This window comes from Leucoraja erinacea, chromosome 26, assembly GCF_028641065.1.
Source record: "Leucoraja erinacea ecotype New England chromosome 26, Leri_hhj_1, whole genome shotgun sequence".
Taxonomy (NCBI): Eukaryota; Metazoa; Chordata; class Chondrichthyes; order Rajiformes; family Rajidae; genus Leucoraja; species Leucoraja erinaceus.
Window position 1 is genome coordinate 19,876,407 of NC_073402.1, and position 22,197 is coordinate 19,898,603.

General features: G+C 38.3%; 1 protein-coding gene across 1 annotated transcript in view; it reads left to right on the plus strand.

Moving 5' to 3' along the window:
- The window catches only part of LOC129709754 (serine/arginine repetitive matrix protein 1-like), an 87,383-nt gene extending 65,474 nt beyond the window's left edge, over positions 1-21,909 (plus strand). The window contains 15 exon segments of the mRNA XM_055656312.1: positions 1,661-1,773; positions 2,308-2,523; positions 4,950-5,138; positions 5,229-5,357; positions 7,051-7,304; positions 7,759-7,836; positions 9,084-9,170; positions 10,289-10,433; positions 13,894-13,935; positions 15,931-16,020; positions 17,345-17,663; positions 17,665-17,735; positions 18,344-18,542; positions 19,450-19,650; positions 20,585-21,909. Of these exon segments, the coding sequence (XP_055512287.1) occupies positions 1,661-1,773; positions 2,308-2,523; positions 4,950-5,138; positions 5,229-5,357; positions 7,051-7,304; positions 7,759-7,836; positions 9,084-9,170; positions 10,289-10,433; positions 13,894-13,935; positions 15,931-16,020; positions 17,345-17,663; positions 17,665-17,735; positions 18,344-18,542; positions 19,450-19,650; positions 20,585-20,710 (2,259 nt within the window). The 3' untranslated portion in view covers positions 20,711-21,909.
- Positions 21,910-22,197: the final 288 nt, after the last annotated feature.

Below are 22,197 nucleotides of genomic sequence, written 5' to 3' on the forward strand. Positions count from 1 at the left end.
GATTGGTCAGGGCTTGGGTTAGGTGTCAATTTTACATATTTGGGGACCATGGTGATGCTATGCCATGCCACAACCATTCTCGTATGTGAATGTGTGTTGCTGGCTCAGAGGGAACATGAAGAGGAGCTGGCTGGACAGGTTGCATGAGTAGTTGGGAATGTGGCTTCTGTGAACAAAGCCTACAATGTGGCCTACTGTAGGCTGGTGGAGTCTAGAGTGGCAAATTATTTCCCCCGTTCTGGGCTGCGACTGCTGGCCCCCAATGCACAATATAGAAATATGCCGGATTGAACAGGTACTAGGTGCAAAATTGGCTTTATGCATTAAACGCACGTGCAATAAGCGAGTTCGGTATTCCGAAAAATGCAATGAATCGTGGGGTTTGTCAAAGGTCATTCGCTAAGGTCAAAGCTAACGAAGTGCTGGCTGAAGAAACTATAAATTCTTATCTTTATTCTTAATTTATGTGTAAAAATATATTTAATCTGAGGAACGGGGGTGCCAGGTAGCGGGAGAGTGGGGTGTAACTGCGAGAGAGAGAGAGAGAGGGCAGATGCGAGTGGGAGATGGGAGAACGTGAACCGCCACTGGACCACCACTGGCCGCCAATCCCCCCCAGGTGCCAGCGAAAGCTGAGCACCAGCCATTGATGGGGACACATACAATGTGCTGCAGCGACTCGGCTAGATAGACAGCATCCCCGTAGAAAAGGAATGGGTGACGTTTCGGCTCAAGACACTTCTCCAGAGATATTTGGTGGTGGCGGGGTCGAGCCACCGCAGCACCCTGTGTGCATCCCCGCCGATGACCAGCGCTCGGCACCAAACCTCTCCTTCTGAGTCACAACACCCTCCACCAGCAGGGCCTTTGATGCCGGAGGACTACAAGCAGCTCCCGTGGAACTGATTGCCTATCCCAGCTCCGACTTACTATTTGTAATGACTCCTGCCCTCCAACGAGGGGGGCAAACTGACCGCCACTGGACAAGGAGAGAGGTGACACTAGGGAGGGGACGGGGACGGCCCAGCAGCAACTTAACAGCGCTGGAGACCGGGGTCCGACCTCGGCCACAAACCCAGAACCCATGGAGCAGCACAAAGCATAAAGCACTCACCGAAGCATAAAGCAATACAAATGGTAAAATCATCATAGCTTTTTGCAAAGGAACAATAAACACAACTAATTCATAGTTTGAAAGAAGTATTTTCTTACCTAGAAGAATCAATGCTTGAGAATACGGATCAAGCGAAGGTCTGTTAACACACAGAAGATCCGCTAACGACAATGTTTATGGCGAGTGACCTATGACCTGGGCATGCAAAGTCGGAATGCCAAACTCACTTATTGATAAATCTGTTGGAGTGATCCATAGTTGGAAAGATGCTTGTTGCAATAGTTCCAGTACAAACAATATCCTTGGAAACCCAGTAATTGGAGATTGAGTTTAGCAGTGCAATCTGGGCTTGGCATGGGTTGGATAATTTTTAATATAAATCCTCTGGCTTGTATTGGGGTTTAATTGGGGCAAATTTGGGTTGGAATCATTTGTTGAGTTTTAAATGGTATTATTTTTTTTTAATTATAGGAATTCTTGCATGTAGATGAAATAACATTGTGAAACAATTGTTATAGAACACATTGATGCTGTTTATTATTGCAGATTGAACAGGAAAAGCTAGCTACCATGAAGAAGCAAGACGAAGAGAAGGAAAAAAAGGATAAAGAAGACAAAGAAAACAAAGAAAAGAGGGACCGCTCCAGAAGTCCAAAGAGGTAATTAAGAATCTACATATTGCATTATAGTTCAATGTAGTGGCTGGATTTCTGTTTACCATTTTTTCCTTATTAATACAGCTTATTGATTTATTTTAACTACTGCTCTGGGAAGATTTGTGCTCATCACCAGTTATTAGTGTCAGATTTTTGTAGTGTTTATGCCATGCTAGATAATTACATGCCGATCTCCTCTCTCTATCTTAACCATCGCAAACATTAACATTGTCTGTGTAACCAAAATTACCAAGTTGCACAATTTAAGTATGGGACAATGTGCATATTAAGAAACTTCAAATTTAATACAGGTCCATCACGGATATTCCGGTTCCTGAGCCATGCTGGATTATCCGTTTTGCCCGGCCAACAGAGGTCACAACCAGAGCTGACAGAGTTGGAAATCTTTTATGCAATGGCTTTAAAGATGGTGTCGTTTTAAAAAAATCCAGTTTGACATTTTTTTTACTGGTATTATCTACTTAAATCAAACAGCACAATAATTGCTAATTTCTAAGTTTGTGTTAACTCTTACAGGCGGAAATCAAGATCCCCATCTCCCAGGAGGCGATCTCCAGCAAGAAGGGAGAGAAAGCGTTCTCCATCTAGGTCTCCTCGTCGTAGGACCAGAAGCGCGAGTAGAAGTGCTTCACCAGTGTCTACGGTCAAGAAGCCAGAACAAATGTCACCCGAGCCAGATCTCTCACTAAAAGAAAGAAAAGAATCCCCTGCACCAGAAGCAACGTCAACAAGGTTAACTGCTATTTTGATTTGTGTTTCATTACTTCTATGAAGAGCATAGATGTGTTTAACTAAAGAGTTCAGAGGTAGCGAAACTGAATTTAAATGTACCCATGTATCTTACATTCAAGTCTTAAACCATCCTATATGTCATGGACCTAGGACTTGAATACCACTGCGAGCAACCTTTTGGATGTTGAAAGACATTGATCTTTGCTTTTTGCCATGGAGCCCAATTTTTTTTTAATCCAGTTTACCATTTGCCTTCGATTTTTCAAACTTAAACATTTCTGTTTGTTTAGCTATGTGGAGCCTTGTTGTATTCCATGTTAAAACGTTTGTAAAACTCATTCATCCTCCTTGATATCTCTTAAAGTTTAGCCTGACATCGCCCACTCTACAACCAGTTCTCTGAGTCAATGTATGTGCTATTAATATCTGTTTTATTGAGTATATTTTGCATATTTAAGTGATATTTTTCTAGTTTAATTATTATTCCTTGATGTCACATTAAACAAATGGTTAAACTTGATTTTTAACTATGAGCCTCAGACTTGCCCTGCTCTACTGGCTACATTAACTCACTCTGCGACCATGCCTTTATTGAATTTATTGATTTCTAAATCCCCCAGTTAGTTTAAAGCACTATGTGTTCTCATTATTTAGTTCACCGGTTCAAGGTTAAGGGAGCCTGTGCCAACACTCTCCTCTTTTCACAGTACTTGTGCTTGTGTCCTGTAAATTAGAATTCCTACATCCCAATCAATTCGCTGTCATGACATTTATGTCTTGGTTTCCATTCTAATTTGTATCTAGGTCAGCTAATATTAGAGATATTATTTGTGAAGTTCTATATTTATTTTGGATTCTGGCCTTTAAACTGTCTCAGCAGTGCTGTTCCTTATTTTTATTGTTTGCTAGAGCAGCAGAATCATCTAATTGTCATCCAAGTTCTTTTTAAGTTACCAGCGAATGTTTTAAACCCTGACTTTGGGTGGGCAATATTACTTTTGTGACCCATTATGATGAAAGAGAACAGTTGATCACCTTGTCATTACTATCCCTGATCACCACCTTGATCATCTTGTCCCATTTGTACAACTCTCTTCCACATGATCCCATCATCACCTTCCTCATCTAAGGTAACAAGCATCTTTTCATTAAGAGCAAATACTAGGTCTCCTCCAACATGGCACTTGGGGTCATCTTGCCCATCGCACTTAATGAGTGCAATTGGCATGAAACCCAAGGCTCAGTGGATCCTGGTCACTCTTATTTCTCCCCTCTCTTGTGGGTTGCACCTGAATCTGAACAGCTAATTGAGTTTGATTTGTTCTGATAAAAGTATATGATGTAATAAAGTATACTAATATTAACATTTACAATGTAGATGTGCCTGATCTGTTTTCATTTATCTTACTTTCTGGTCTCTGAATGTCATTTGCTAGATGCCGATACGTGAAGTTATAGGCAATAGGTGCAGGAGTAGGCCATTCGGCCCTTCGAGCCAGCACCGCCATTCAATGTAATCATAGCTGATCATCCACAATCAGTACCCCGTTCCTGCCTTCTCTCCATATCCCTTAACTCTGTTATCCCTAAGAGCTCTATCTAACTCTCTCTTGAAAGCATCCTGAGAACCAGCCTCCACCGCCCTTTGAGGCAGAGTATTCCATACACAACTCCGTGTGAAAAGGTTTTTCCTCATCTCCATTCTAAATGGCTTACCACTTATTCTTAAACTATGACCCCTGGTGTGGTCTCCCTGGGGCCCTGTACAGCTGCAGGAGGACCTCTTTGCTCCTATACTCAACTCCTCGTGTTATGAAGGCCAACATGCCATTTGCTTGCTGCACTGCATGCTGTACCTGCATGCTTACTTTCAGTGACTGATGAACAAGGACCTCCAGATTCCATTGTACTTCCCCTTTTCCCCAACTTGACACCATTTAGATAAATATCTGCCTTCCCGTTTTTGCCACGAAAGTGGATAACCTCACATTTATCCACATTAAACTGCATCTGCCCACTCACCCAACCTGTCCAAGTCACCCTGAATCCTCATAGCATCCTCCTCACAGTTCACACTGCCACCAGCTTTGTGTCATGATGGGAGTAGAATTAGGCCCATTAAGCCTTCTCCCACATTCAACCATGGCTGATCTATCTCTCCCTCCCAACCCCATTCTCCTGCCTTCTCCCCATAACCACTGACACCTGTACTAATCAAGAATCTATCTATGCAGTAAAAATATCCACTGAAGTTGTGAGTTGTGGCTCTTCAATTGCACTGACGTTTTTGCTCAATTCACAATTGCACTCAACTTTCCTATTTAATGCAATGACAATTATTGAGGCAATTCTGGTGTGAACATTCTGCCATCATATGCAGTCGTTGACTTCAGAGAAAAATTTAACATTTTCCCTTTTTTCTTTAGTGATATTCTGAAGGAAATCAAACCCTCAACACCAGAAGTTAAAGAAACTTTATTAGATCAACCTATTAAAAAAGAGAAGGAAAGAAAGGAAAGAAATCGTCATCGCTCACGTTCACGGTCAAAATCAAAGTCTAGGTCCCGTTCACGTTCTCATTCACGGCCAAGGAGGCGTCCTAGGTCCCGGTCAAGGTAAATAATTTAACCTATGTTTTTTCTCTTTTTGTCTTCAAAACTAATTGCTATCTTTTCCAATTGTTATCCAAATTTGTGCAATTTCAGGTCCTATTCACCTCGAAGACGGCCCAGTCCCCGACGGAGGTCTCCACCACGACGGAGGAGTCCACCAAGGCGTTTGCCACCACCTCCGCCTCCTTCCAGGCACAGAAGGAGTAGATCACCTATAAGAAGGTATACCTTCAACTCTTCTCATGGTTCATAATTAAAAATAACAAGACTGCTGTGTGGAATCTGGCTGCAAGTCGAGTAATCCCCACATATTTGCACTCTTGTAGCTGTTTGAGATAGAGTGCAATGCCTCATTGATTGCTGGGCCTCAGTCAGAATAGTTTGGAGTGATTTTGTGTCGGAGACAAAGCTGTAGCTGAGGATTGTAATTAAAATTATCTGACATTCAGATGCACTTCAAAATGAATATAAATTATATATAAATAATTTAAATTGATTAATAACATGGCAATAATAAACTAATAAAAACAATAAAAAATGAGTGTATCCCTTCTTCAACCCTAGATACTCCATTGTGATTCTCGACTTGGTATTGCCTGATTTAGAAATGAGTGGCAATTTCAAAACTACCCGTGATCCTCAAAGAGCTGTCATTTATTTCTCAATAAGTCTTGGACTTGTGTGCTCAATAATATGTATGTGGAAGTCAGAAGTTTAAATGGCTGAATAGTCAGCTTCAATATCAGCAGAATTTCCCTTTGTATGTGTTCCTAGTTCATAGAAAGTAATGTATAGGAAGGGACTGCAGATGCTGGTTTAAACCGAAGATAGGCACAAAAAGCTGGAGTAACTCAACGGGACAGACAGCATCTCTGGAGAGAAGGAATGGGTGATATTTCAGGACAAAAGCCTTCTTCAGACTGAAGAAGTAACTCTAAATGTTTGCTTTACTGTCAAATATCATTATTGTAGATCATTGCCAAGTTAAATATTTAATGGTTTTGAAAAAAGTTCCTAACAGTTATTTCAGCTCCTTTATCACATCAACATTTTTGTTACACAAATCACACTAATTATATTGTCCAACTAAGAATGTTCATTTAACTTTATACATTAACCAATCTCCACTTCTTAGTTTTCATTATCCTAATGATTCTAAAATATCCAAATAATGTATCTCAAAAAGATTTCAAGGACACATTTTAGAGCTTACACTCTGTAATCCAGTTTTAACTATTGGCAAAATAACCATGCTCGTTTTCTACTTGCATGTATCATTTCCTGATGTTTACTGATTGAAATAATTTTACAGAAACACGATCTTTCACTTAAATATTGAAATATGGAATTCCTGTAGCATTGCTTTGTGGGAAAAATGGTGCAGTTGAAGTTGAACTGATTTGCTGAAGGTCTTAATTTGCTGTCATTAACTGTCAGGAGAATGGCAGAATGATCTTCAGGAAATTGGAAGTTCTGGATATTTTTGCCGAAGTAATACGTAGTGTAAGGGAAGTGCTGTGGGGCAAGAATACTTCCCTTCAGTTTGTCTGAAGAAGTGTGACTGTGACCTTGGATGTGCCATGAATGTCTGCAGAAAGGAGAACTTGGGCAATCAATCTCTTCTTCTTGGAGGTTTTGAAGTTTGTATGCTTAAGCGGGCCACTTACAGATAATCTCAATCTTTCTTTGCTTTAGTTAATAATTGATCATTTTATGTGATGATATTTTGTTGATAAACTGATGTAGCATATTTGTGTACGTTTTTATCGTTATTACATTGATCAATCTTTATTTAATTAATCAGCTATGGGAATTAATTTGATATCTTGCTGATTTTCAATACTGGAGTAGGCGAGAGTGATAAACAAAGCATTTAAAATGCAATTTTACAGTTGTTTCAACTTGATTCTCATAGGCGTCGATCTCCCTCAGTTTCATCCTCGGGCAGTAGTTCCTCTTCCTCTTCCTCTCCAAAGAAGACCAAACGCATATCAATCAGTCCTCCCCGCAAACCTCGCCGATCTTCTCCATCACCTGCTACTCCTCCCAGGAGACGACATCGATCACCTGTGACTACGACAAGTCCCGCTCATAAAGGGCCGCGTTTGTCTTCTCCACACGTGAATCGTTCAAGGAAAGGTTACACTTCTGTTTCTCCTGCTAGACCAGGTAAGTTTCATTCAAGTAAACATGCCGATAACGTTGATTATAATATTTCTGTAGCTATACTTCAGTAAATCCCACTTCTCTGGGAGATTACTTGATCTGATTGCATCGGCTAGTTCATTTGAAGTGCAGTATCCTAGCTTGTTAATGGCTAAATTATTTTCCTGTATGTTAATGTGTTCAGTGTTAGTTGTGCACTTTCTCGGCATACTGTTCTTAAGAGATGGGAGTCATAAACATATTGATATTTTCTATTGTGACTTCTTTTAATAGCATCAACAAATTAGATATGGTCCCATGAGGGTACCACATTGTCATCCCTGAGAAAGTTTAACAGAGAACTGCAGTCCTCTTTATCTTTGCTGTGCAACAAAGGTTAAATGAATGGATAGGGTGACAAAAAGATGCTCAGTTTAATCTGCAGCCTAATTAAGCTATTTAAATTATTTTCTTACAGCACCAAAACGGAAAGGTAGTGTGAAGCATGAATCCGTTTCTCCTCCTAAACCAAGAAGATCAGATCCATCAGATTCAGGTTAGTTTTGCCATAATTCCCATGGTCTTTAAAAATGAAGAGATCCAAAATATCACATGGCAGCTTCTGTCAAGCAGCATTACACCAACAATGCATTTTAAAGTTGGTTATGATTTCTTCTGGTGATTACAGTTCTGATACTTGAGACAACTACTGCCTACTTATTGCTGGAGGATGTAGAATTCATTTAATGCTCTTTTTCTTCATGCTGCCAAGATGTCTATCTGAGCTAATTCCATTTACCTGTGTTCAGCCCTCAACTTTTTCTTTTCATGTACCTATCCGCATGTCTTTTAAGTATTGTTATTGTATCTGCTGTTTCTTCCGGCAACTCATTCCATTTACCCACCAGCTTCTGTTAAATAAGAGTCCCTCTTTTCTTAAGCCTATGCCCTCTAACTTTAGAATCCCCTACCCTGGCAAAATGACTGATCATCCACCTTGTCAAAACTGTCATGATTTTGTATCCCTTTGAGCCCCTCTTACTCTCCCTCCTCCCCCCACTATCACCACCACCAATAACCTCCTATGCTCCAAGGAAAGAAATCCCAGCCAATCCAGTCTCCCCTTGTCAGTTCGATCTCTGGCCGTTCATGTGCTTGTGAATCTTTTCTGCATCCTTTGCAGTTTATCATCCCTCTGCCGTCTCAGTCCTGATGAATTATCTTGACCCACATGTTAACTATCCCTTGCTTGCACAGTTTCTGATTAACCCACTCTGTTCCTCCAGCAATTGGTCTTTGCTCTAGTTTCTAGTCAGATTTATTCTTTTCTATTGGCTTGGTATAATAGATCACTTACGGGCCACTTTAGAGAGTAGTTAAAGCCAACCACATTGTTGTAGCACGTGAATTGCATATAATTAGACTAGATGAGTAAGAAAGACATGTGTAAGAAGGAACTGCAGATGCTGGTTTAAACCAAAGATAGACACTAAAAGCTGGAGTAACAGCGGGACAGGCAGCATCTCTGGAGAGAAGGAATGGGTGACGTTTCAGGTCGAGACTCTTCTTGGTCTCCTAAAGGACATCATTGAAGCAGGTTTTTTTTTAATCTGGCAGCTTTGCGAAGTGTTCTATATTTTCAGTTTATTCAAATTCTGAAAGCCAATGAGAGAATTTTTCTGGTTCCAGTGCTGACGTAGCTGAGTGTCTTTCCCAACCTGCAATGATGAAAGTATATGTATTAGAGACAAATGATCATGACTAGGTTTGGAATGCAGTTAGTAATTATTTTCATTGTTGCAGAAGATGATAAAGGAGGCAAGGCTGCCGGAGTAGAATCCGTGCAACAGCGTCGCCAGTATCGCAAACAGAACCAACAAACCACTTCTGGTAAGTCAAGTCAGACTTTAATGTTGGTTCATGTTTACATTTTTGAACGTAGCACCTGACCTACTTGTATTGAGCAGTAGAAGGTTTAACCTAATTTGTGTAACATTAGAAGCACTAATGTACTTGAAAATAACTGATTTCTTTGATAGGAAAAAAAAAGTGATATTTGTATTTGTCATCAGTACTTCTCAATCATTCTATTAGAATTATAGTTGAATGCAAGTCCACAAGAATATTTGCAACATTTGTTCAAAATGCACACTGCACATCAATGCACATTGCCTTCATTAGCAAAGGTGTTTGAAGTTCCTCTATAGCTCTGCCTTTGAATTAAAATATTGATGTTCTTGCAATCATCAAAACCAAACCAGAGCAATAATGGTAATTGGAATGCTCAGTTTTGCTCAGAGCAAAACCGCTTGGAGTGTAATTTTTTGGTCTGTATAAAATGCAACAAAAATTGTGATTGGTAATAATGGTTGCAAACTATTTTAGGAATAATCTTAATTCTGTTAAATCTTCAGTTTCTGCAGTATAATAGCATGCAGCCAAATATTTATCTATAAACTTTTAGTCTTCTAGCTTTTGGCACTACCATTATGCTACTGGCCATTGTTAATGAGAAAAAATAATTTAGCATTTGTTTGCTTTTAACTAACGGGAAACAAACACAAGCCCAAAATATAAGTATATACACTTCTTCTAACTCATGTTATTTTAAGTATTGGATATGAGCATCAAAAATCTATTTTTTTCTAGATGATAAAATAAATGTTCCTGTGAGTGGGTTTGGACTCTGTTTTGTTATCTAAAGCAATATTACACACATTTGAGGCTTATTAGTACAATAAAGTTGTTTTCAATGAGATGTACAGCATTAAAAGTTACGTTACTTAGTGAGTTTGTGGTTATTTCCATAATTGGAAAAGAAATTGAAGTGCTGCAGAACTGTTGAAATGATACAGACACGTTTCATGAAACTTTGATGGACAATTTTATCTATAAACATACTATTAACAACTATTATTTTGACGCTTGCATTTTTTGGTTAATTTTCTCGAAGCATATGATCTTTATTATGCGGATTTATTTAATTCAGCGAATATTGTCTTGCACAGAGTCCGGATCATCTTCCTCATCTGAAGATGAAGCACCAAAACGTTCAACTGCAAAGAATGGCGAAGTTCGAAGAAGGCGCCATCGTTCCTTGTCACGGAGTATGTCTCCTTCTCCTGCTATGCGAAAAAGGCACTTTTCGCCACGGTAAGATGCACATAACACTATTGTTGTCGCATTTTGTACATAACTTTTAGATTTATTATTCTGAAAAAAAATGTAATTGCATTTTAAAGACTCCATCCTGACCCGACATCTATGAGGATGTCTGTCTCAATAAGAGATCATGTATAATATATGGTCCTTAAATACAAGTCTGGGTGACATGACATTCTGCAATAAGTAGCATATTGTGGTCTTACTCTGGCTTTTTTAACGGACTTAAATAATTGCTTATCTTAGATCTGTTGGGGATTGTACACTTTTTGAGTGTTGACCTCTTACACTATAGTTACAAGATTTGATTTCCCCCACCCCCCCCCCCCCCCCCCCCCCCCCCCCCCCCCCCTCCCCCCCCCCCCCCCCCCCCCCCCCCCAAAGGTAAAAATCTAATGGAGCGAGGAGATGTTTTTGTGCAGTAGGTCCTGTATTCTCTCAATATGTAAATCCCCACAGTATCACTTTATAATTCTGAGACGGGAGTGAATTGAATAGATTTCTGAACTAGTGTTCCCACTTGTCTTGACTAAAGATGATGAATTCAACTCTTCCAGGGCAGGCAGCAAATTTAAATTTAATTAGTTTGTAATTAAATAAAAGCTTGCCTCCCAAATTGATGTCCATTAGCGAAGGAAGCTGTTGTCTTTACTTGCTCTGGACTGTGTGTACTCCAGATCTTCACTAACAAGCTACTCAGTTGCATTCGTCAGAAAAGAGATTTAATATATTTAAAATTCCATCAACAGCCTGGCCATAATCAAAGAATCATACCTTTCATCCAATATACCAAACCCCTCCAATATAATATTCGGTGTGTCACGATGCTCCAGTAGCAGTGACTTACCAAAGAAGGCAGCAAGAAACAGTTAGGCTCTTAGAGCTCTTACCATGTAGTTGTACATTGAATTAATTATGGGCAATGAGACCTAACTGTAAAAGCACACAAGAAGTTCAATATCCTTGATACATTATTAGCCCACTTCAAAGGTAACCCATCCACCAACCTAAACATTCACTTTGTCTGTTGCAGTTGTGTACCCAAGCTACTTTGATTTCCCAAGCCTGTCTTTCTGTATTATACAAGTGATGGGCATATAGGAGCAGCTTCTTATCCAAGTAGAAAGCCATCCTGTTTGTAAATATATTGCTTTACCTTCATTGTCACTGGGTCCAGAATGTGGACTTATCTACGTAGCACTTTTGTGTGAACATTTTTACCAAAAAGACTGCAGTCTTTCAAGAACATGTCCAGAGTTAACATTTCAGAACAGTTAGATAAGGGCAACAAATGCTGGTTTTCACAAAAATCCATAAATTAATCCTTCCTCGTGTTGAACAACAGTTTGAAGTAACACAAAATGTGACCTGGGTGAGTGACTTAAATAATCATAAAAACATAAAAAATAGGTGCAGGAGTATGCGGTTCGGCCCTTTGAGCCAGCACCACCATTCAATATGAGCATGGCTGATCATCCAGAATCAGTCCCCCCCCCCCCCCCCCCCCCTGCTTTCTCCCCATATCCCTTGATTCAGTTAGCCCTAGGAGCTATATCTAACTCTCACTTGAACACATCCAGTGAATTGCCCTCCACTGCCTTCTGTGGCAGAGAATTCCACAGATTCACAATTCTCTGGCTGAAAAAGTTTTCCCTCGCTTCATGTCATAAATGGCCTACCCCTTATTCTTGAACTGTGACCTCTGGTTCTGGACTCCCCCAACATCGAGAACATTTTTCCTGCATCTAGCCTGTCCAATCCCTTGAGAATTTTATATGTATCTATAAGATCCACGCTCGTCCTTCTAAATTCCAGTGAATACAAGCCGAGTCGATCCATTATTTCATCATGTGTCATAATAATCATCATAAATAATAGAATAGCATCATTAGTGTCTAAATTAGCCTAGTGCTGCCGATTGATGAGAGAAGCCAAAAAATAACAAACTGCTTGATCTTGTTCTCATATACTATTGCAGTGTTTGCAAAAAAAGACAATCAAGGGGAAAGCTTGGTGGAACTATATCCACCACAAATGACACAAAATTGAAATGAAAGGCCTATGTCTGGATGAGTAGCGCTCCAGCGATACTAAATAAACTTGGCATCACCCAGGGGAAAGTAGTTGGCTTTATCAGCATCCTATTCACCAACATAAATATTCCTTCCTTCCACCAGCAATGTACCATGCTTGAAATGTGTATCACCCACACGATATACTGTAAAAACTAGCCCAGGCAACTCCAGCAGCATGTCGCAAACTCATTTTTTACCTACTAGATTTTCCAAATTCAAAAGAGAATTCAGCCATTTACTTACTTTTAGACAAATGGACCAATTTACTTTGACAGGAAGTCTTGGTCACACTGGTACATTGATAGCCATTTGGTCACAATTTAACATTTCAAGCATCAAGAGAAATTTGTTTAGCTTAGGGATACAGCGCGGAAACAGGCCCTTCGGCCCACTGAGTCTGCGCCGACCAGTGAACCCCACGCATTAACACTACCCCACACACATTTTATATACCAAGCCTGTACGTCTTTGGAGTGTGGGAGGAAACTGAAATCTTGGAGAAAACTGATGCAGGTAACGGGGAGAGCGTACAAACTCCATACAGACAAGCATCCCTGGTCAGGATCGAACCCGGGTCTCCGGCGCTATAAGGCAGTATAGCTCTACCGCTACACCACCATGCCACCCTTAATTACATTAAATGTAATTTTGTAAATTGGATTTATTCCTCTCCAAAACTCGAAAGGGGTAATAAATGAAAATATGTTGTGAAAGGATAGATTACTGGATCCTGGTATCCTTTTGGTAGATAACTCATCTGAAGAACTGAATTGGTACTCAATGTTGTTCAAAAGCTAAGAGTAATTAAATTATTTTTATTATTTATCATGCTGCTCTGGTTGAGTGTTACAGACTAGATTGGCCGTTACCTTTTTTTTGGCATATTACCCGTCTAGGAGCAGAGGGGAGATAAATCAGTACTGCTACTCTACCTTTCTAAAATTCTCCCAATTTTGTTAGTCCTTGCTATCTCCTCCCCTTCCTCAGTCCCCCTGCTGTCTCCTCCAATCCCCCAGCCTTGGGCTCCTCCTCCTTTTTCCTTTCTTGTCCCCGCCCCCCCCCCCACCCCAGATCAGTCTGAAGAAGGGTTTGGGCCCGAAACGTTGCCTATTTCCTTCGCTCCATAGATGCTGCTGCATCCGCTGAGTTTCTCCAGCTTTTATTGTGTACCTGCTACTCTACCTGGTTGACTCTCAGAGTCTATAACCTAGAAAATGGGAGTGTATGGGATTATTGTAAAAATTGCTTTGTAGTTATAAATTAAAATCGTTACCCACCAGATCGGTACTGTATATAAAATATTGGTTTAAGATACTTCCGTTAGAGGTTAATCTGTGGAAAAAACACAGCTTGGTTTTGTTTTCTCTTGCTATCAGGATGCCGCTTGGAAAGGGGTGGCACTTCCCAGTGGCGAAAAGGTTGGTTAAAAAATGAGTTGCTGTCTGATCACTGAAAGCATTAGCTTGTTTAAGGTTCCTTTAATTAGTAACCCCAACCCAACTGCTAATTAGTCAAACGATCCCATTGCGTATGAGACTAAACAGGAAGTTTGTAACTTCACTGGAATGCCAAAGTAATTGCACCAAATTTTTAACTGATCAGGAATTTTAACGAGCACTTAATTTTCTAGATCAATGTTTCAAATTGATTTAATTAAAAATGTTGCAAATAAGAACTTTAAACCACATTTTTAAATACTAATTCAATGTGGATTATCAGTTTTTTAAAATAATTTCTACAAATATTTGGGAAAGTATAAATACAGTGGAACCCACGTACCAAATGTCAGATTTAACACCTTTTAACATGATAAAAATAATGCTCATTGTTCAAGACCAAAAAACATGATGAGCTTCAGATATACATTTCAGAAATTGTGCAAAAAGCTAATTTGCCAGTTAGGATTAGATATGTGTTATTAGAATTGTAGAACCAACAAAATATTTTCAAATCTGCATGTCTGGGATCTCAAATAATAATTGTTTTTCATGAGTTAGACAAGTTCATTCTATTGAGTGCTGTGTAAATCATACTAAGGAATAGCTCTTACCAGTAAGATTTTTTAACCCTTGAATATTTCATTTAGTGGAGTGGAATTATTGCTGTGATTGTTCAGTTCGGAATAATGCTTTCAGTTTTGGCACATTGATATAGTTCAGGAAGTAATAGAAAGCATTCTTATGGCAAGATGGAGCAAAAAAAAATGCAGATGCTGTAAATTGAAAGTAAAAACAGAAAGTACAACAGAATAAGCCGGGATGGATGCAGCTTGACCTGTGGTGTGATTTCAGCATTTTCTGTTTTTGCATAAATAGGTGATTTAGTAATTAAATTTGACACGCAACACGTGGTTTTCACTGTATTTGGAATGTCGTGGTGACAGACAGTTTTTTTTTGGTGTGAGCGATACATAACTCACGAATTATACTGTAATAACAATGTTAATGGTGATATTCTTTATTCTGCGGCCATTGCTCAGTTTCAACATGAATTTTACAATTTATGCATATTTTGTTTTGATGGCCAGCCAAGTAAATTGCTTTATTTTATTTGGTGACTCAAAGTTTACAACAAAATTCATCCCGTTTCTGTAAATAATTACTAAAATTTGTGATCTTTTAACCTTTTGAATACACAAAAGATTTAACCTTAATAGTTTAAAAAATAAATTCAAGTGAGTCTCAATGTTTTTTATTTGCAATTGAGAAATTTGCTAAGCATTGTATGTTCTTTAAATAGTAGAAGTTCTAATCACGTTTTATGCTTTGTGCTAATACTGTCCAAAAGATTTATACTTAATCTATACGTGTTTAAAGGCAATGTTCCTTTTAATTTTTAACGGCTGACATTTTGGAGTAAAATTCCTTTTGTAGAAGTAGCCACCTGAATTGATTGGCATATTAATAAGTCTGATTATACAAGTTACTAATAAAGGGATGACCCTTTAAAGAGTTTCCTTGCCTAAATGTGCAAAGGTTACTGTAGCATCTCAAATGGTTTGCCAGTGAACATTGTGCAGACCTGACTAATCCAAGTCCTGGGAAAAATTACCAATTTCTGGTTAGAAATTGTACATAACAAGAGTTTTTGATGCATCCAAATTTGAATCGCAACCCAAATAAAATGAACAGTAAAATTAAGTTTGGTTGTCATTTCCCTCAAAATATCTGAAAAAGTGTACTAGAACTTGGATTCTATTGGCTAATTAAAAATCATTTAGTGGTTATTGTGTAAAAGGAAACATCCGTTTAAAAATCTTTACAAAGCAACATGAATCGATGGATCCATTTGCTTTGGCTAAAACGGTTTTACACTTTTGCGATGGACGTTAATGGGCATAGTGAGGGATCAACAATTATTTAATTTGTGCTGCTGCCTTAGTAAATGTTCACATGCTGATGTATGGTATATAGGAGGAGGAGAAGCCCATCACCACCGCCGAGACGCCGTCGTACTCCGAGTCCCCCGAGAAGGCGTAGATCACCGTCTCCACTAAGACGCAGGTTAGTAGATGTTGCTATCCTGTTGCATTATTTGGGGACAAAGGTGAAATTCATGACCAAAGGAAGTAAAATTCATTTAGCATTCATGTGCTTTTATTATTTGTTATTCCAATGTGTATAAATATTAATTGTGCATATAGACCACATTGTTCAGAGATCAAATTCAAATGTACTCGAATAAGAAAAATATGATATCATTTATGAAACAGTCACAGGTGTGGTTAAACCAGGTATAATTTTGCCATTGATAACCCCTTTCTAGAGATGTTGCCAATATATTTCTGATGGTGTGGAAGGTCTGTCCCTTTTTAATGAATTGTTGAAGTTAAGCTGTAATTTGTTTTTGCCAGTTTCCTGAAAAGTACACTTTGCTGTGATTTAATTGAGCCTTCTATTATCCGGTTTTCCTATAAATTGTATGTCCTGTCTTAATCTTTGTTGTATTTGTTACTGGATGTCCTGTCCAGAGCCACATTGACACATTGGTAATTTTTTGCACTGAAGAGTCCATAATTGATTGAATCGCCATTTCCTTTGGCTTTCACAAAGATTGGGAATATTTATAATTGAATCTTGTTGTATTAAGTTATCTGAAAATTGCAATACCATTTTGAGCCTTTATCAATCCATTCCAAATCTTTGCAATATTGCTGTGCTATATATGATATATGAAGTGCAAGATAGGCACAATAAGGTGCTGAAAAACTAAAGGGGTCTTGCAGGCTTTCAAGTTTAATTGTACAGAAATCGTAATTTATTTTTTAAAGTTTGAAGTGCTTTGGAAAACATAGCACTATAATATCCTTCCACCATTATATTAACCCTTTTTTAAATTTTCTTCTTTTCTCGCCCTAAGAAGTCACAAACTTTGACGGGCTTCAATTAGGAATTTAACCTTAATTAGGAATGTCATTTTTTTTAAATATGCATTTTTTGCAATAGGATCATTGTAATCAGAATTCCAATCTTTCTTTCCCCTTGCCTTGTGCTGACACTATTTGTGTGTCTGCTGTCATCCAATCTGAGATCAGAGCTGTTATATTTCTAATTTCATCTCAAGCTCCTTGAAATGCCATGGCTGCTTAATTTCTGTAGAATATATCTCTCAAATTATATTTCTATGATGTCATGAATTATTGTTTATTTCTATGGCCATTTATTTCAATTTTTATGCCCTTAATAGAATCAAAGTTAAAGTTTGCACCTAATAGAACCAATTTATTAAAATGAAAGAATCATGAAAACCACATTAATTTAGCATGCTGCAATCACAACAATTTTATGTATAATTGCTAATTTGTTTTTCTCTTTGATTTGCTTTTAGATCGCCATCTCCACCACAACGTCGACGTTCAGCCTCACCCAGACGCTATTCCCCCCCAATTCAGAGGAGGTATACTCCATCACCACCACCCAGGAGGCGGGCATCTCCGTCACCAGCACCAAAGCGCCGTAGTTCTCCCTCTCCCTCGTCCCGGCGTAGGAGAGGATCACCACCCAGTAGATCCAACAGAGATGTCCGATCACCGCCACCACACAAACGCCACTCACCATCTCCAAGACCCAGGCCAATACGTGGATCTGTGAGTCCACCACCAGCACGAAGAGTATCAATGTCACCACCACCACCACAACGTCGTCATATGTCCCCCATCCCCGAGTAATAGGCCAATCCGGCGTGTTTCACGAACACCAGAACCGAAGAAACCTAAAAAGTAAGGACGTTGTGCAGCAAATATTAATTAATTATTCATTTGTGTTTACATTGTGAAAGTGTTTGAATTCTATCTGAATGGTTTTAATTTTGATTACATTTACATGGGTAAAGTATATACTTTATACTTTGATGTTTATGCTTTTTCCAGTTTAATTTATGCTGTATTCAAAAGTTTGTAACTTCTAATTTGAAGCTTTATTTTGTAGAACTATATTCTGTGTTCTTTATCCTCCCTTTTACTGTATGTATTGTACTTGAGTTTGAGTGATTGTATGTATGTATAGTATTATTAGATCTGTTGCATAGAATGCAAAACAAAGCTTTTTACCGTACCTCAGTAGTATATAATAATAAACCTTCCGTGTAAATGTAAGGAAAAATTAGCTTACTCATGTATTTTCGTTGCTGGCATTCTGCAACTGATATGGTAACTTAATTTTCTCTCAATAGATTGTTAATTTGCAATTGATTCTAATAGTTGGAGCATTTAACAAATGTCACATAATATTACTTGAATTCCAGTTAGAATCTTATATGTTGCAGAATAATTATTGTTGCGGATCATAAGTTTCAAAGCTTCTATAATTTAATTAATTAATTTCACAGGGTCTCGCCAAATCTACAAGTTGTGCGAAGGGCTACATCATCCAGATCTGCATCTCGATCTCCTGAGCCTGCTCCCAAAAAAAGGCCAGTGACTTCAGTCTCCAGATCACAATCTGCTAGTAGGTCACCAACACCTGTCCTTCCACCACCACCAGTTAAAAAGCCAAAGAGTGCTTCAGTTAGCCCATCTCCTCTCAAGGTAATAATATTGTTAACTTCCAGCATTCTGTTACATAACATTTTTAAGTTCCCACTTTGGTTTCATTGATTGTATGGTTTTGTGAACAATGATCTAGAAATTAAAAGGTTATTTGTCTGTAATGAAACAAGTTCCACGACAGTCCTTTTTCAATAGAAAAATTATATTATTAGTTTAGAATAATTTTTTGTTGAACAGCTTTGGCTATTTTTCGACAGTGATACAAGAGTTATTGACAGTCATTTGAATTGCACTATAATTTCTGATTGTAATCCCCCTCTCATTGAAATTTCTATCGTGGCCATCTTTAATTTTTTTTTTACTGCTGATTATCTTTCGTTGGGCAATTAGTTGTTAGAACGCTACCAATATCGGTCTTGCAAAGCAGCACACATGTGACTGTCTCACTATGTTATGAATATGCGTGAATATGTAGATATACATTTTTGGAGCTTCGAATTGTGTCAAAAGTTAATTTCTGTTTGCATGTAGAACACAAGGATATTCAAAATGTTAAAGTTGTATTCTTAACATGCTGTTCTGAAACTGCCTTTGTTTCAAATTAAACACAAAGTGCTGGAGTAACTTAGCGGGTCAGGCAGCATCTCTAGAGGTCTTGCAAAGGTGACTTTTCGGGTCGGGATCTTTCTTCAGACTGAAAAAATATTGCCTATTGATGCTCTCCAGAGATGTTGCCTGACCCACTGAGTTGCTCCAGCATTCTGTGTTTTACTCAAGATTCCAGCATCAGCAGTTCATTGAGTCTCCTCTTTGTTTTAAATATTTATGTTGTTGGTTAAATAAATTACGCCTTGAAGTTACATTGCCAGCCATTTAAAATTGAAATTCTAAGTGCAGAAGATATATGTAGAGTTGCGTTGAGGTAATACTGCCTTTTGCCTTCAAGGTCTCTGACCAAGAAGCTGGAGGGAAGAAGAAGAAGAAGAAGAAGGACAAGAAACACAAGAAGGACAAAAAACACAAGAAACACAAGAAGCATAAGAAAGAAAAGGCTGCTGTGGCACCAGTTGCAGCTGTAGAAGAAAAGGTTGAACCTGCAGAAGCTCCAGCAAAGTCACCTCAGCCGGAAGCTTCAGAACCCACAAAGGTGAGATTGTGTCTAAAGGTTAATTAAAACCATTGATGAAAAAAATAAATAGAATTGTGGGTTTTCTGCCCATAAACACTGTAGACTTCATAATTTACTGCTCTGGTGTATATCTTAATAATGGTTACCTTTTTGAGGATTTTACTCGTTTTTAGTCTTACTGCTTGTCTGATCATTGTTCTGTGGTGACCAATGGGTCGAAGAAAATCATAGATTGATGCCTTTGTATTGCAGATTATGGGTGGTAACAATAACAGGTTAAGATTTGAGAAATTGCAAAATCTGATTTGCAAATAAGACAAGCAAGAGGAGCTTAGGCACATGGTAAGAAATGAGAGTCCGGTTAATTTTGTTCGATGTGATTTTTATCAAAATTTTATTGAGTAGGGATATTAATTTTCTGCAAAGTATATTTATAGATGTATTTCAGCGGCACAGCTAGTATTGCTGCTGCTGCAAAGCTTCAATCCCGCCCTCTGATTTCAAATAGAGTTTACGCATTCTTACAGTACCTGCATGGGATTTCCCCAGGCACTCCAGTTTACTTCCACATCCCAAAGACATGCGGGTTTGTAGGTCAATTGGCCTCCAGGGTATAGATGAGTGATAGAATCTGGGAGGACTTGATGGGTGTGGGGAAAAAAATTAAACTGAATTATTATAGCGTTAGTATAGATGGATATGAACATGGTGGGCTATGAAGCAGGCTTCCTTTAGAATAGAATAGAATAGCCTTTTATTTGTCATTCAGACCGAAGTCTGAACGAAATTTATGTACAAGTCTTAAAAATTGATATTCAAGTAACTGCAGCTGTACCTGCCTGATACATTTAGATATTGTAGAATCTATTCAGATTAATACTGAGGAAAAATTTTTATGGTTAAAAATGACTGTGAAGTTTTTCTCATAATTAATCTGATTAATTTATTACAGGAATCAGAAAGTGAAGACGAAAACCTAGATGATCTAGAAAAGCATCTGCGAGAGAAGGCTCTGCGTTCAATGAGAAAAAGCTCAAGCCTCGCCACCATCATGAGGGAGAGAACTGAAATAAACTAACTTAAGCAGACTGAATGGATTAGGCACAAGGGCTTTGTACATTTTAAAAATGGCTGTTGTAATGACACCAGTACATTAAGATGGCTCCATACCACTCATGAAAACTGACATTGCCACTTAACTACGCTAGAATTATTTTTCATAAAGGCAAACCATATTAATTATTTTGTGTTTTATCACAGAACTAAATTCTTTGGCTTCGATTTGTCACAGCTACATCTTTCTTTAAAAGCAATATTTGGGAAACCTTTGGTCTCAATTTGTTGCTGTAAAGTTGCTCCTCTTCTCGGGTGAGATTCATTCTTTAGCATCTGGACATAAGACACAGCACTTTGAAGAAGAGAGGTGTTTTATTTCCGCCATTGAGAATCATGGTCTGTCAGCTGGCCATGAGATCGACTGCTCTTGAGAACAGGCATTTTAGGCATGTCTTTGGCCCAAAATATTCCGACTCCTTTCTAAATGGTCTGCTGAAGAATGATAAGTCCATTATGTGCATCTGATTTCATAAAATAACATTTAAGTAGAATAAATTAAGTGAATTTAGGGTGAATCGGTTTTATGGTTCCAGCCACAAACCATGCTAGATTTGCATGAATTGACTGAATTTATGTCTTTATGACTGAACCGTGAAAATTAATTTTTAAAAATCTGTTTGCAGTATTTGTCTTGGCTATCATTATGTAATGGTATTTTGTGACATTGTTTATGTAAGTGTACAAATCCTTTGTGTTTAATCCACTAATACGATCTGTTGTGTAGTTTCTGCAGAGTTTGAGTTTTATTTGAGCCGTTTGATTGTCCACAACATTCTTTACAAAGAGCTTCACGTGAAAATGTGCTGTATCTAGAACACTGGAAGTCTCTTTTTTAAAAATCAAAATTGTTATAGGAAGAGGATGGTACTACCAGGATCTGAAGGATAAAGAATTCCTGGTTGACAGTAGCTTTGGATTGTATTTTGCTTTGTGTAACAGGTTGGTTTCATCCAAGCTGTTCGTGTCTTCTACTGTTACGGTTGTTCTCAGAGTAAAAACTTGTTTAGATGCTGTTCTTTTGTGGGAGCTTAACAAATCTGTAATGACTATTTTGAATTTGTCATCTTTTGACTTAAAGGGTTTTGTTTTTTTTTATAAACGTTGAATTATAAAGCTGTAAAAAGCTGAAGTAATAAATGGAAATTAAATTTCTAAATTCAATTTTCTTCCCTCTGATAGGCCTTATGTTTTCATGAATAGTTGTGGTTTTTACCAACCAATGCACACACCTTTTGTAATAAATTATATTACTATTTTGGTCAAAATTGGGTGCAGCTGAGGAAATGGGACCAGAGTATTTAAAAGCCTTAATATCTATATGAGCTATATGTTTAGATGGCATTTGCACAGGTACTTGCAAAAGTAAAGAGCAGAGAATTATGGGTCCAATGCTCTTGGTGATTCTCATAGATGGGCATTGCAGTCAGCATAGACATGTTGCTCAAAGGG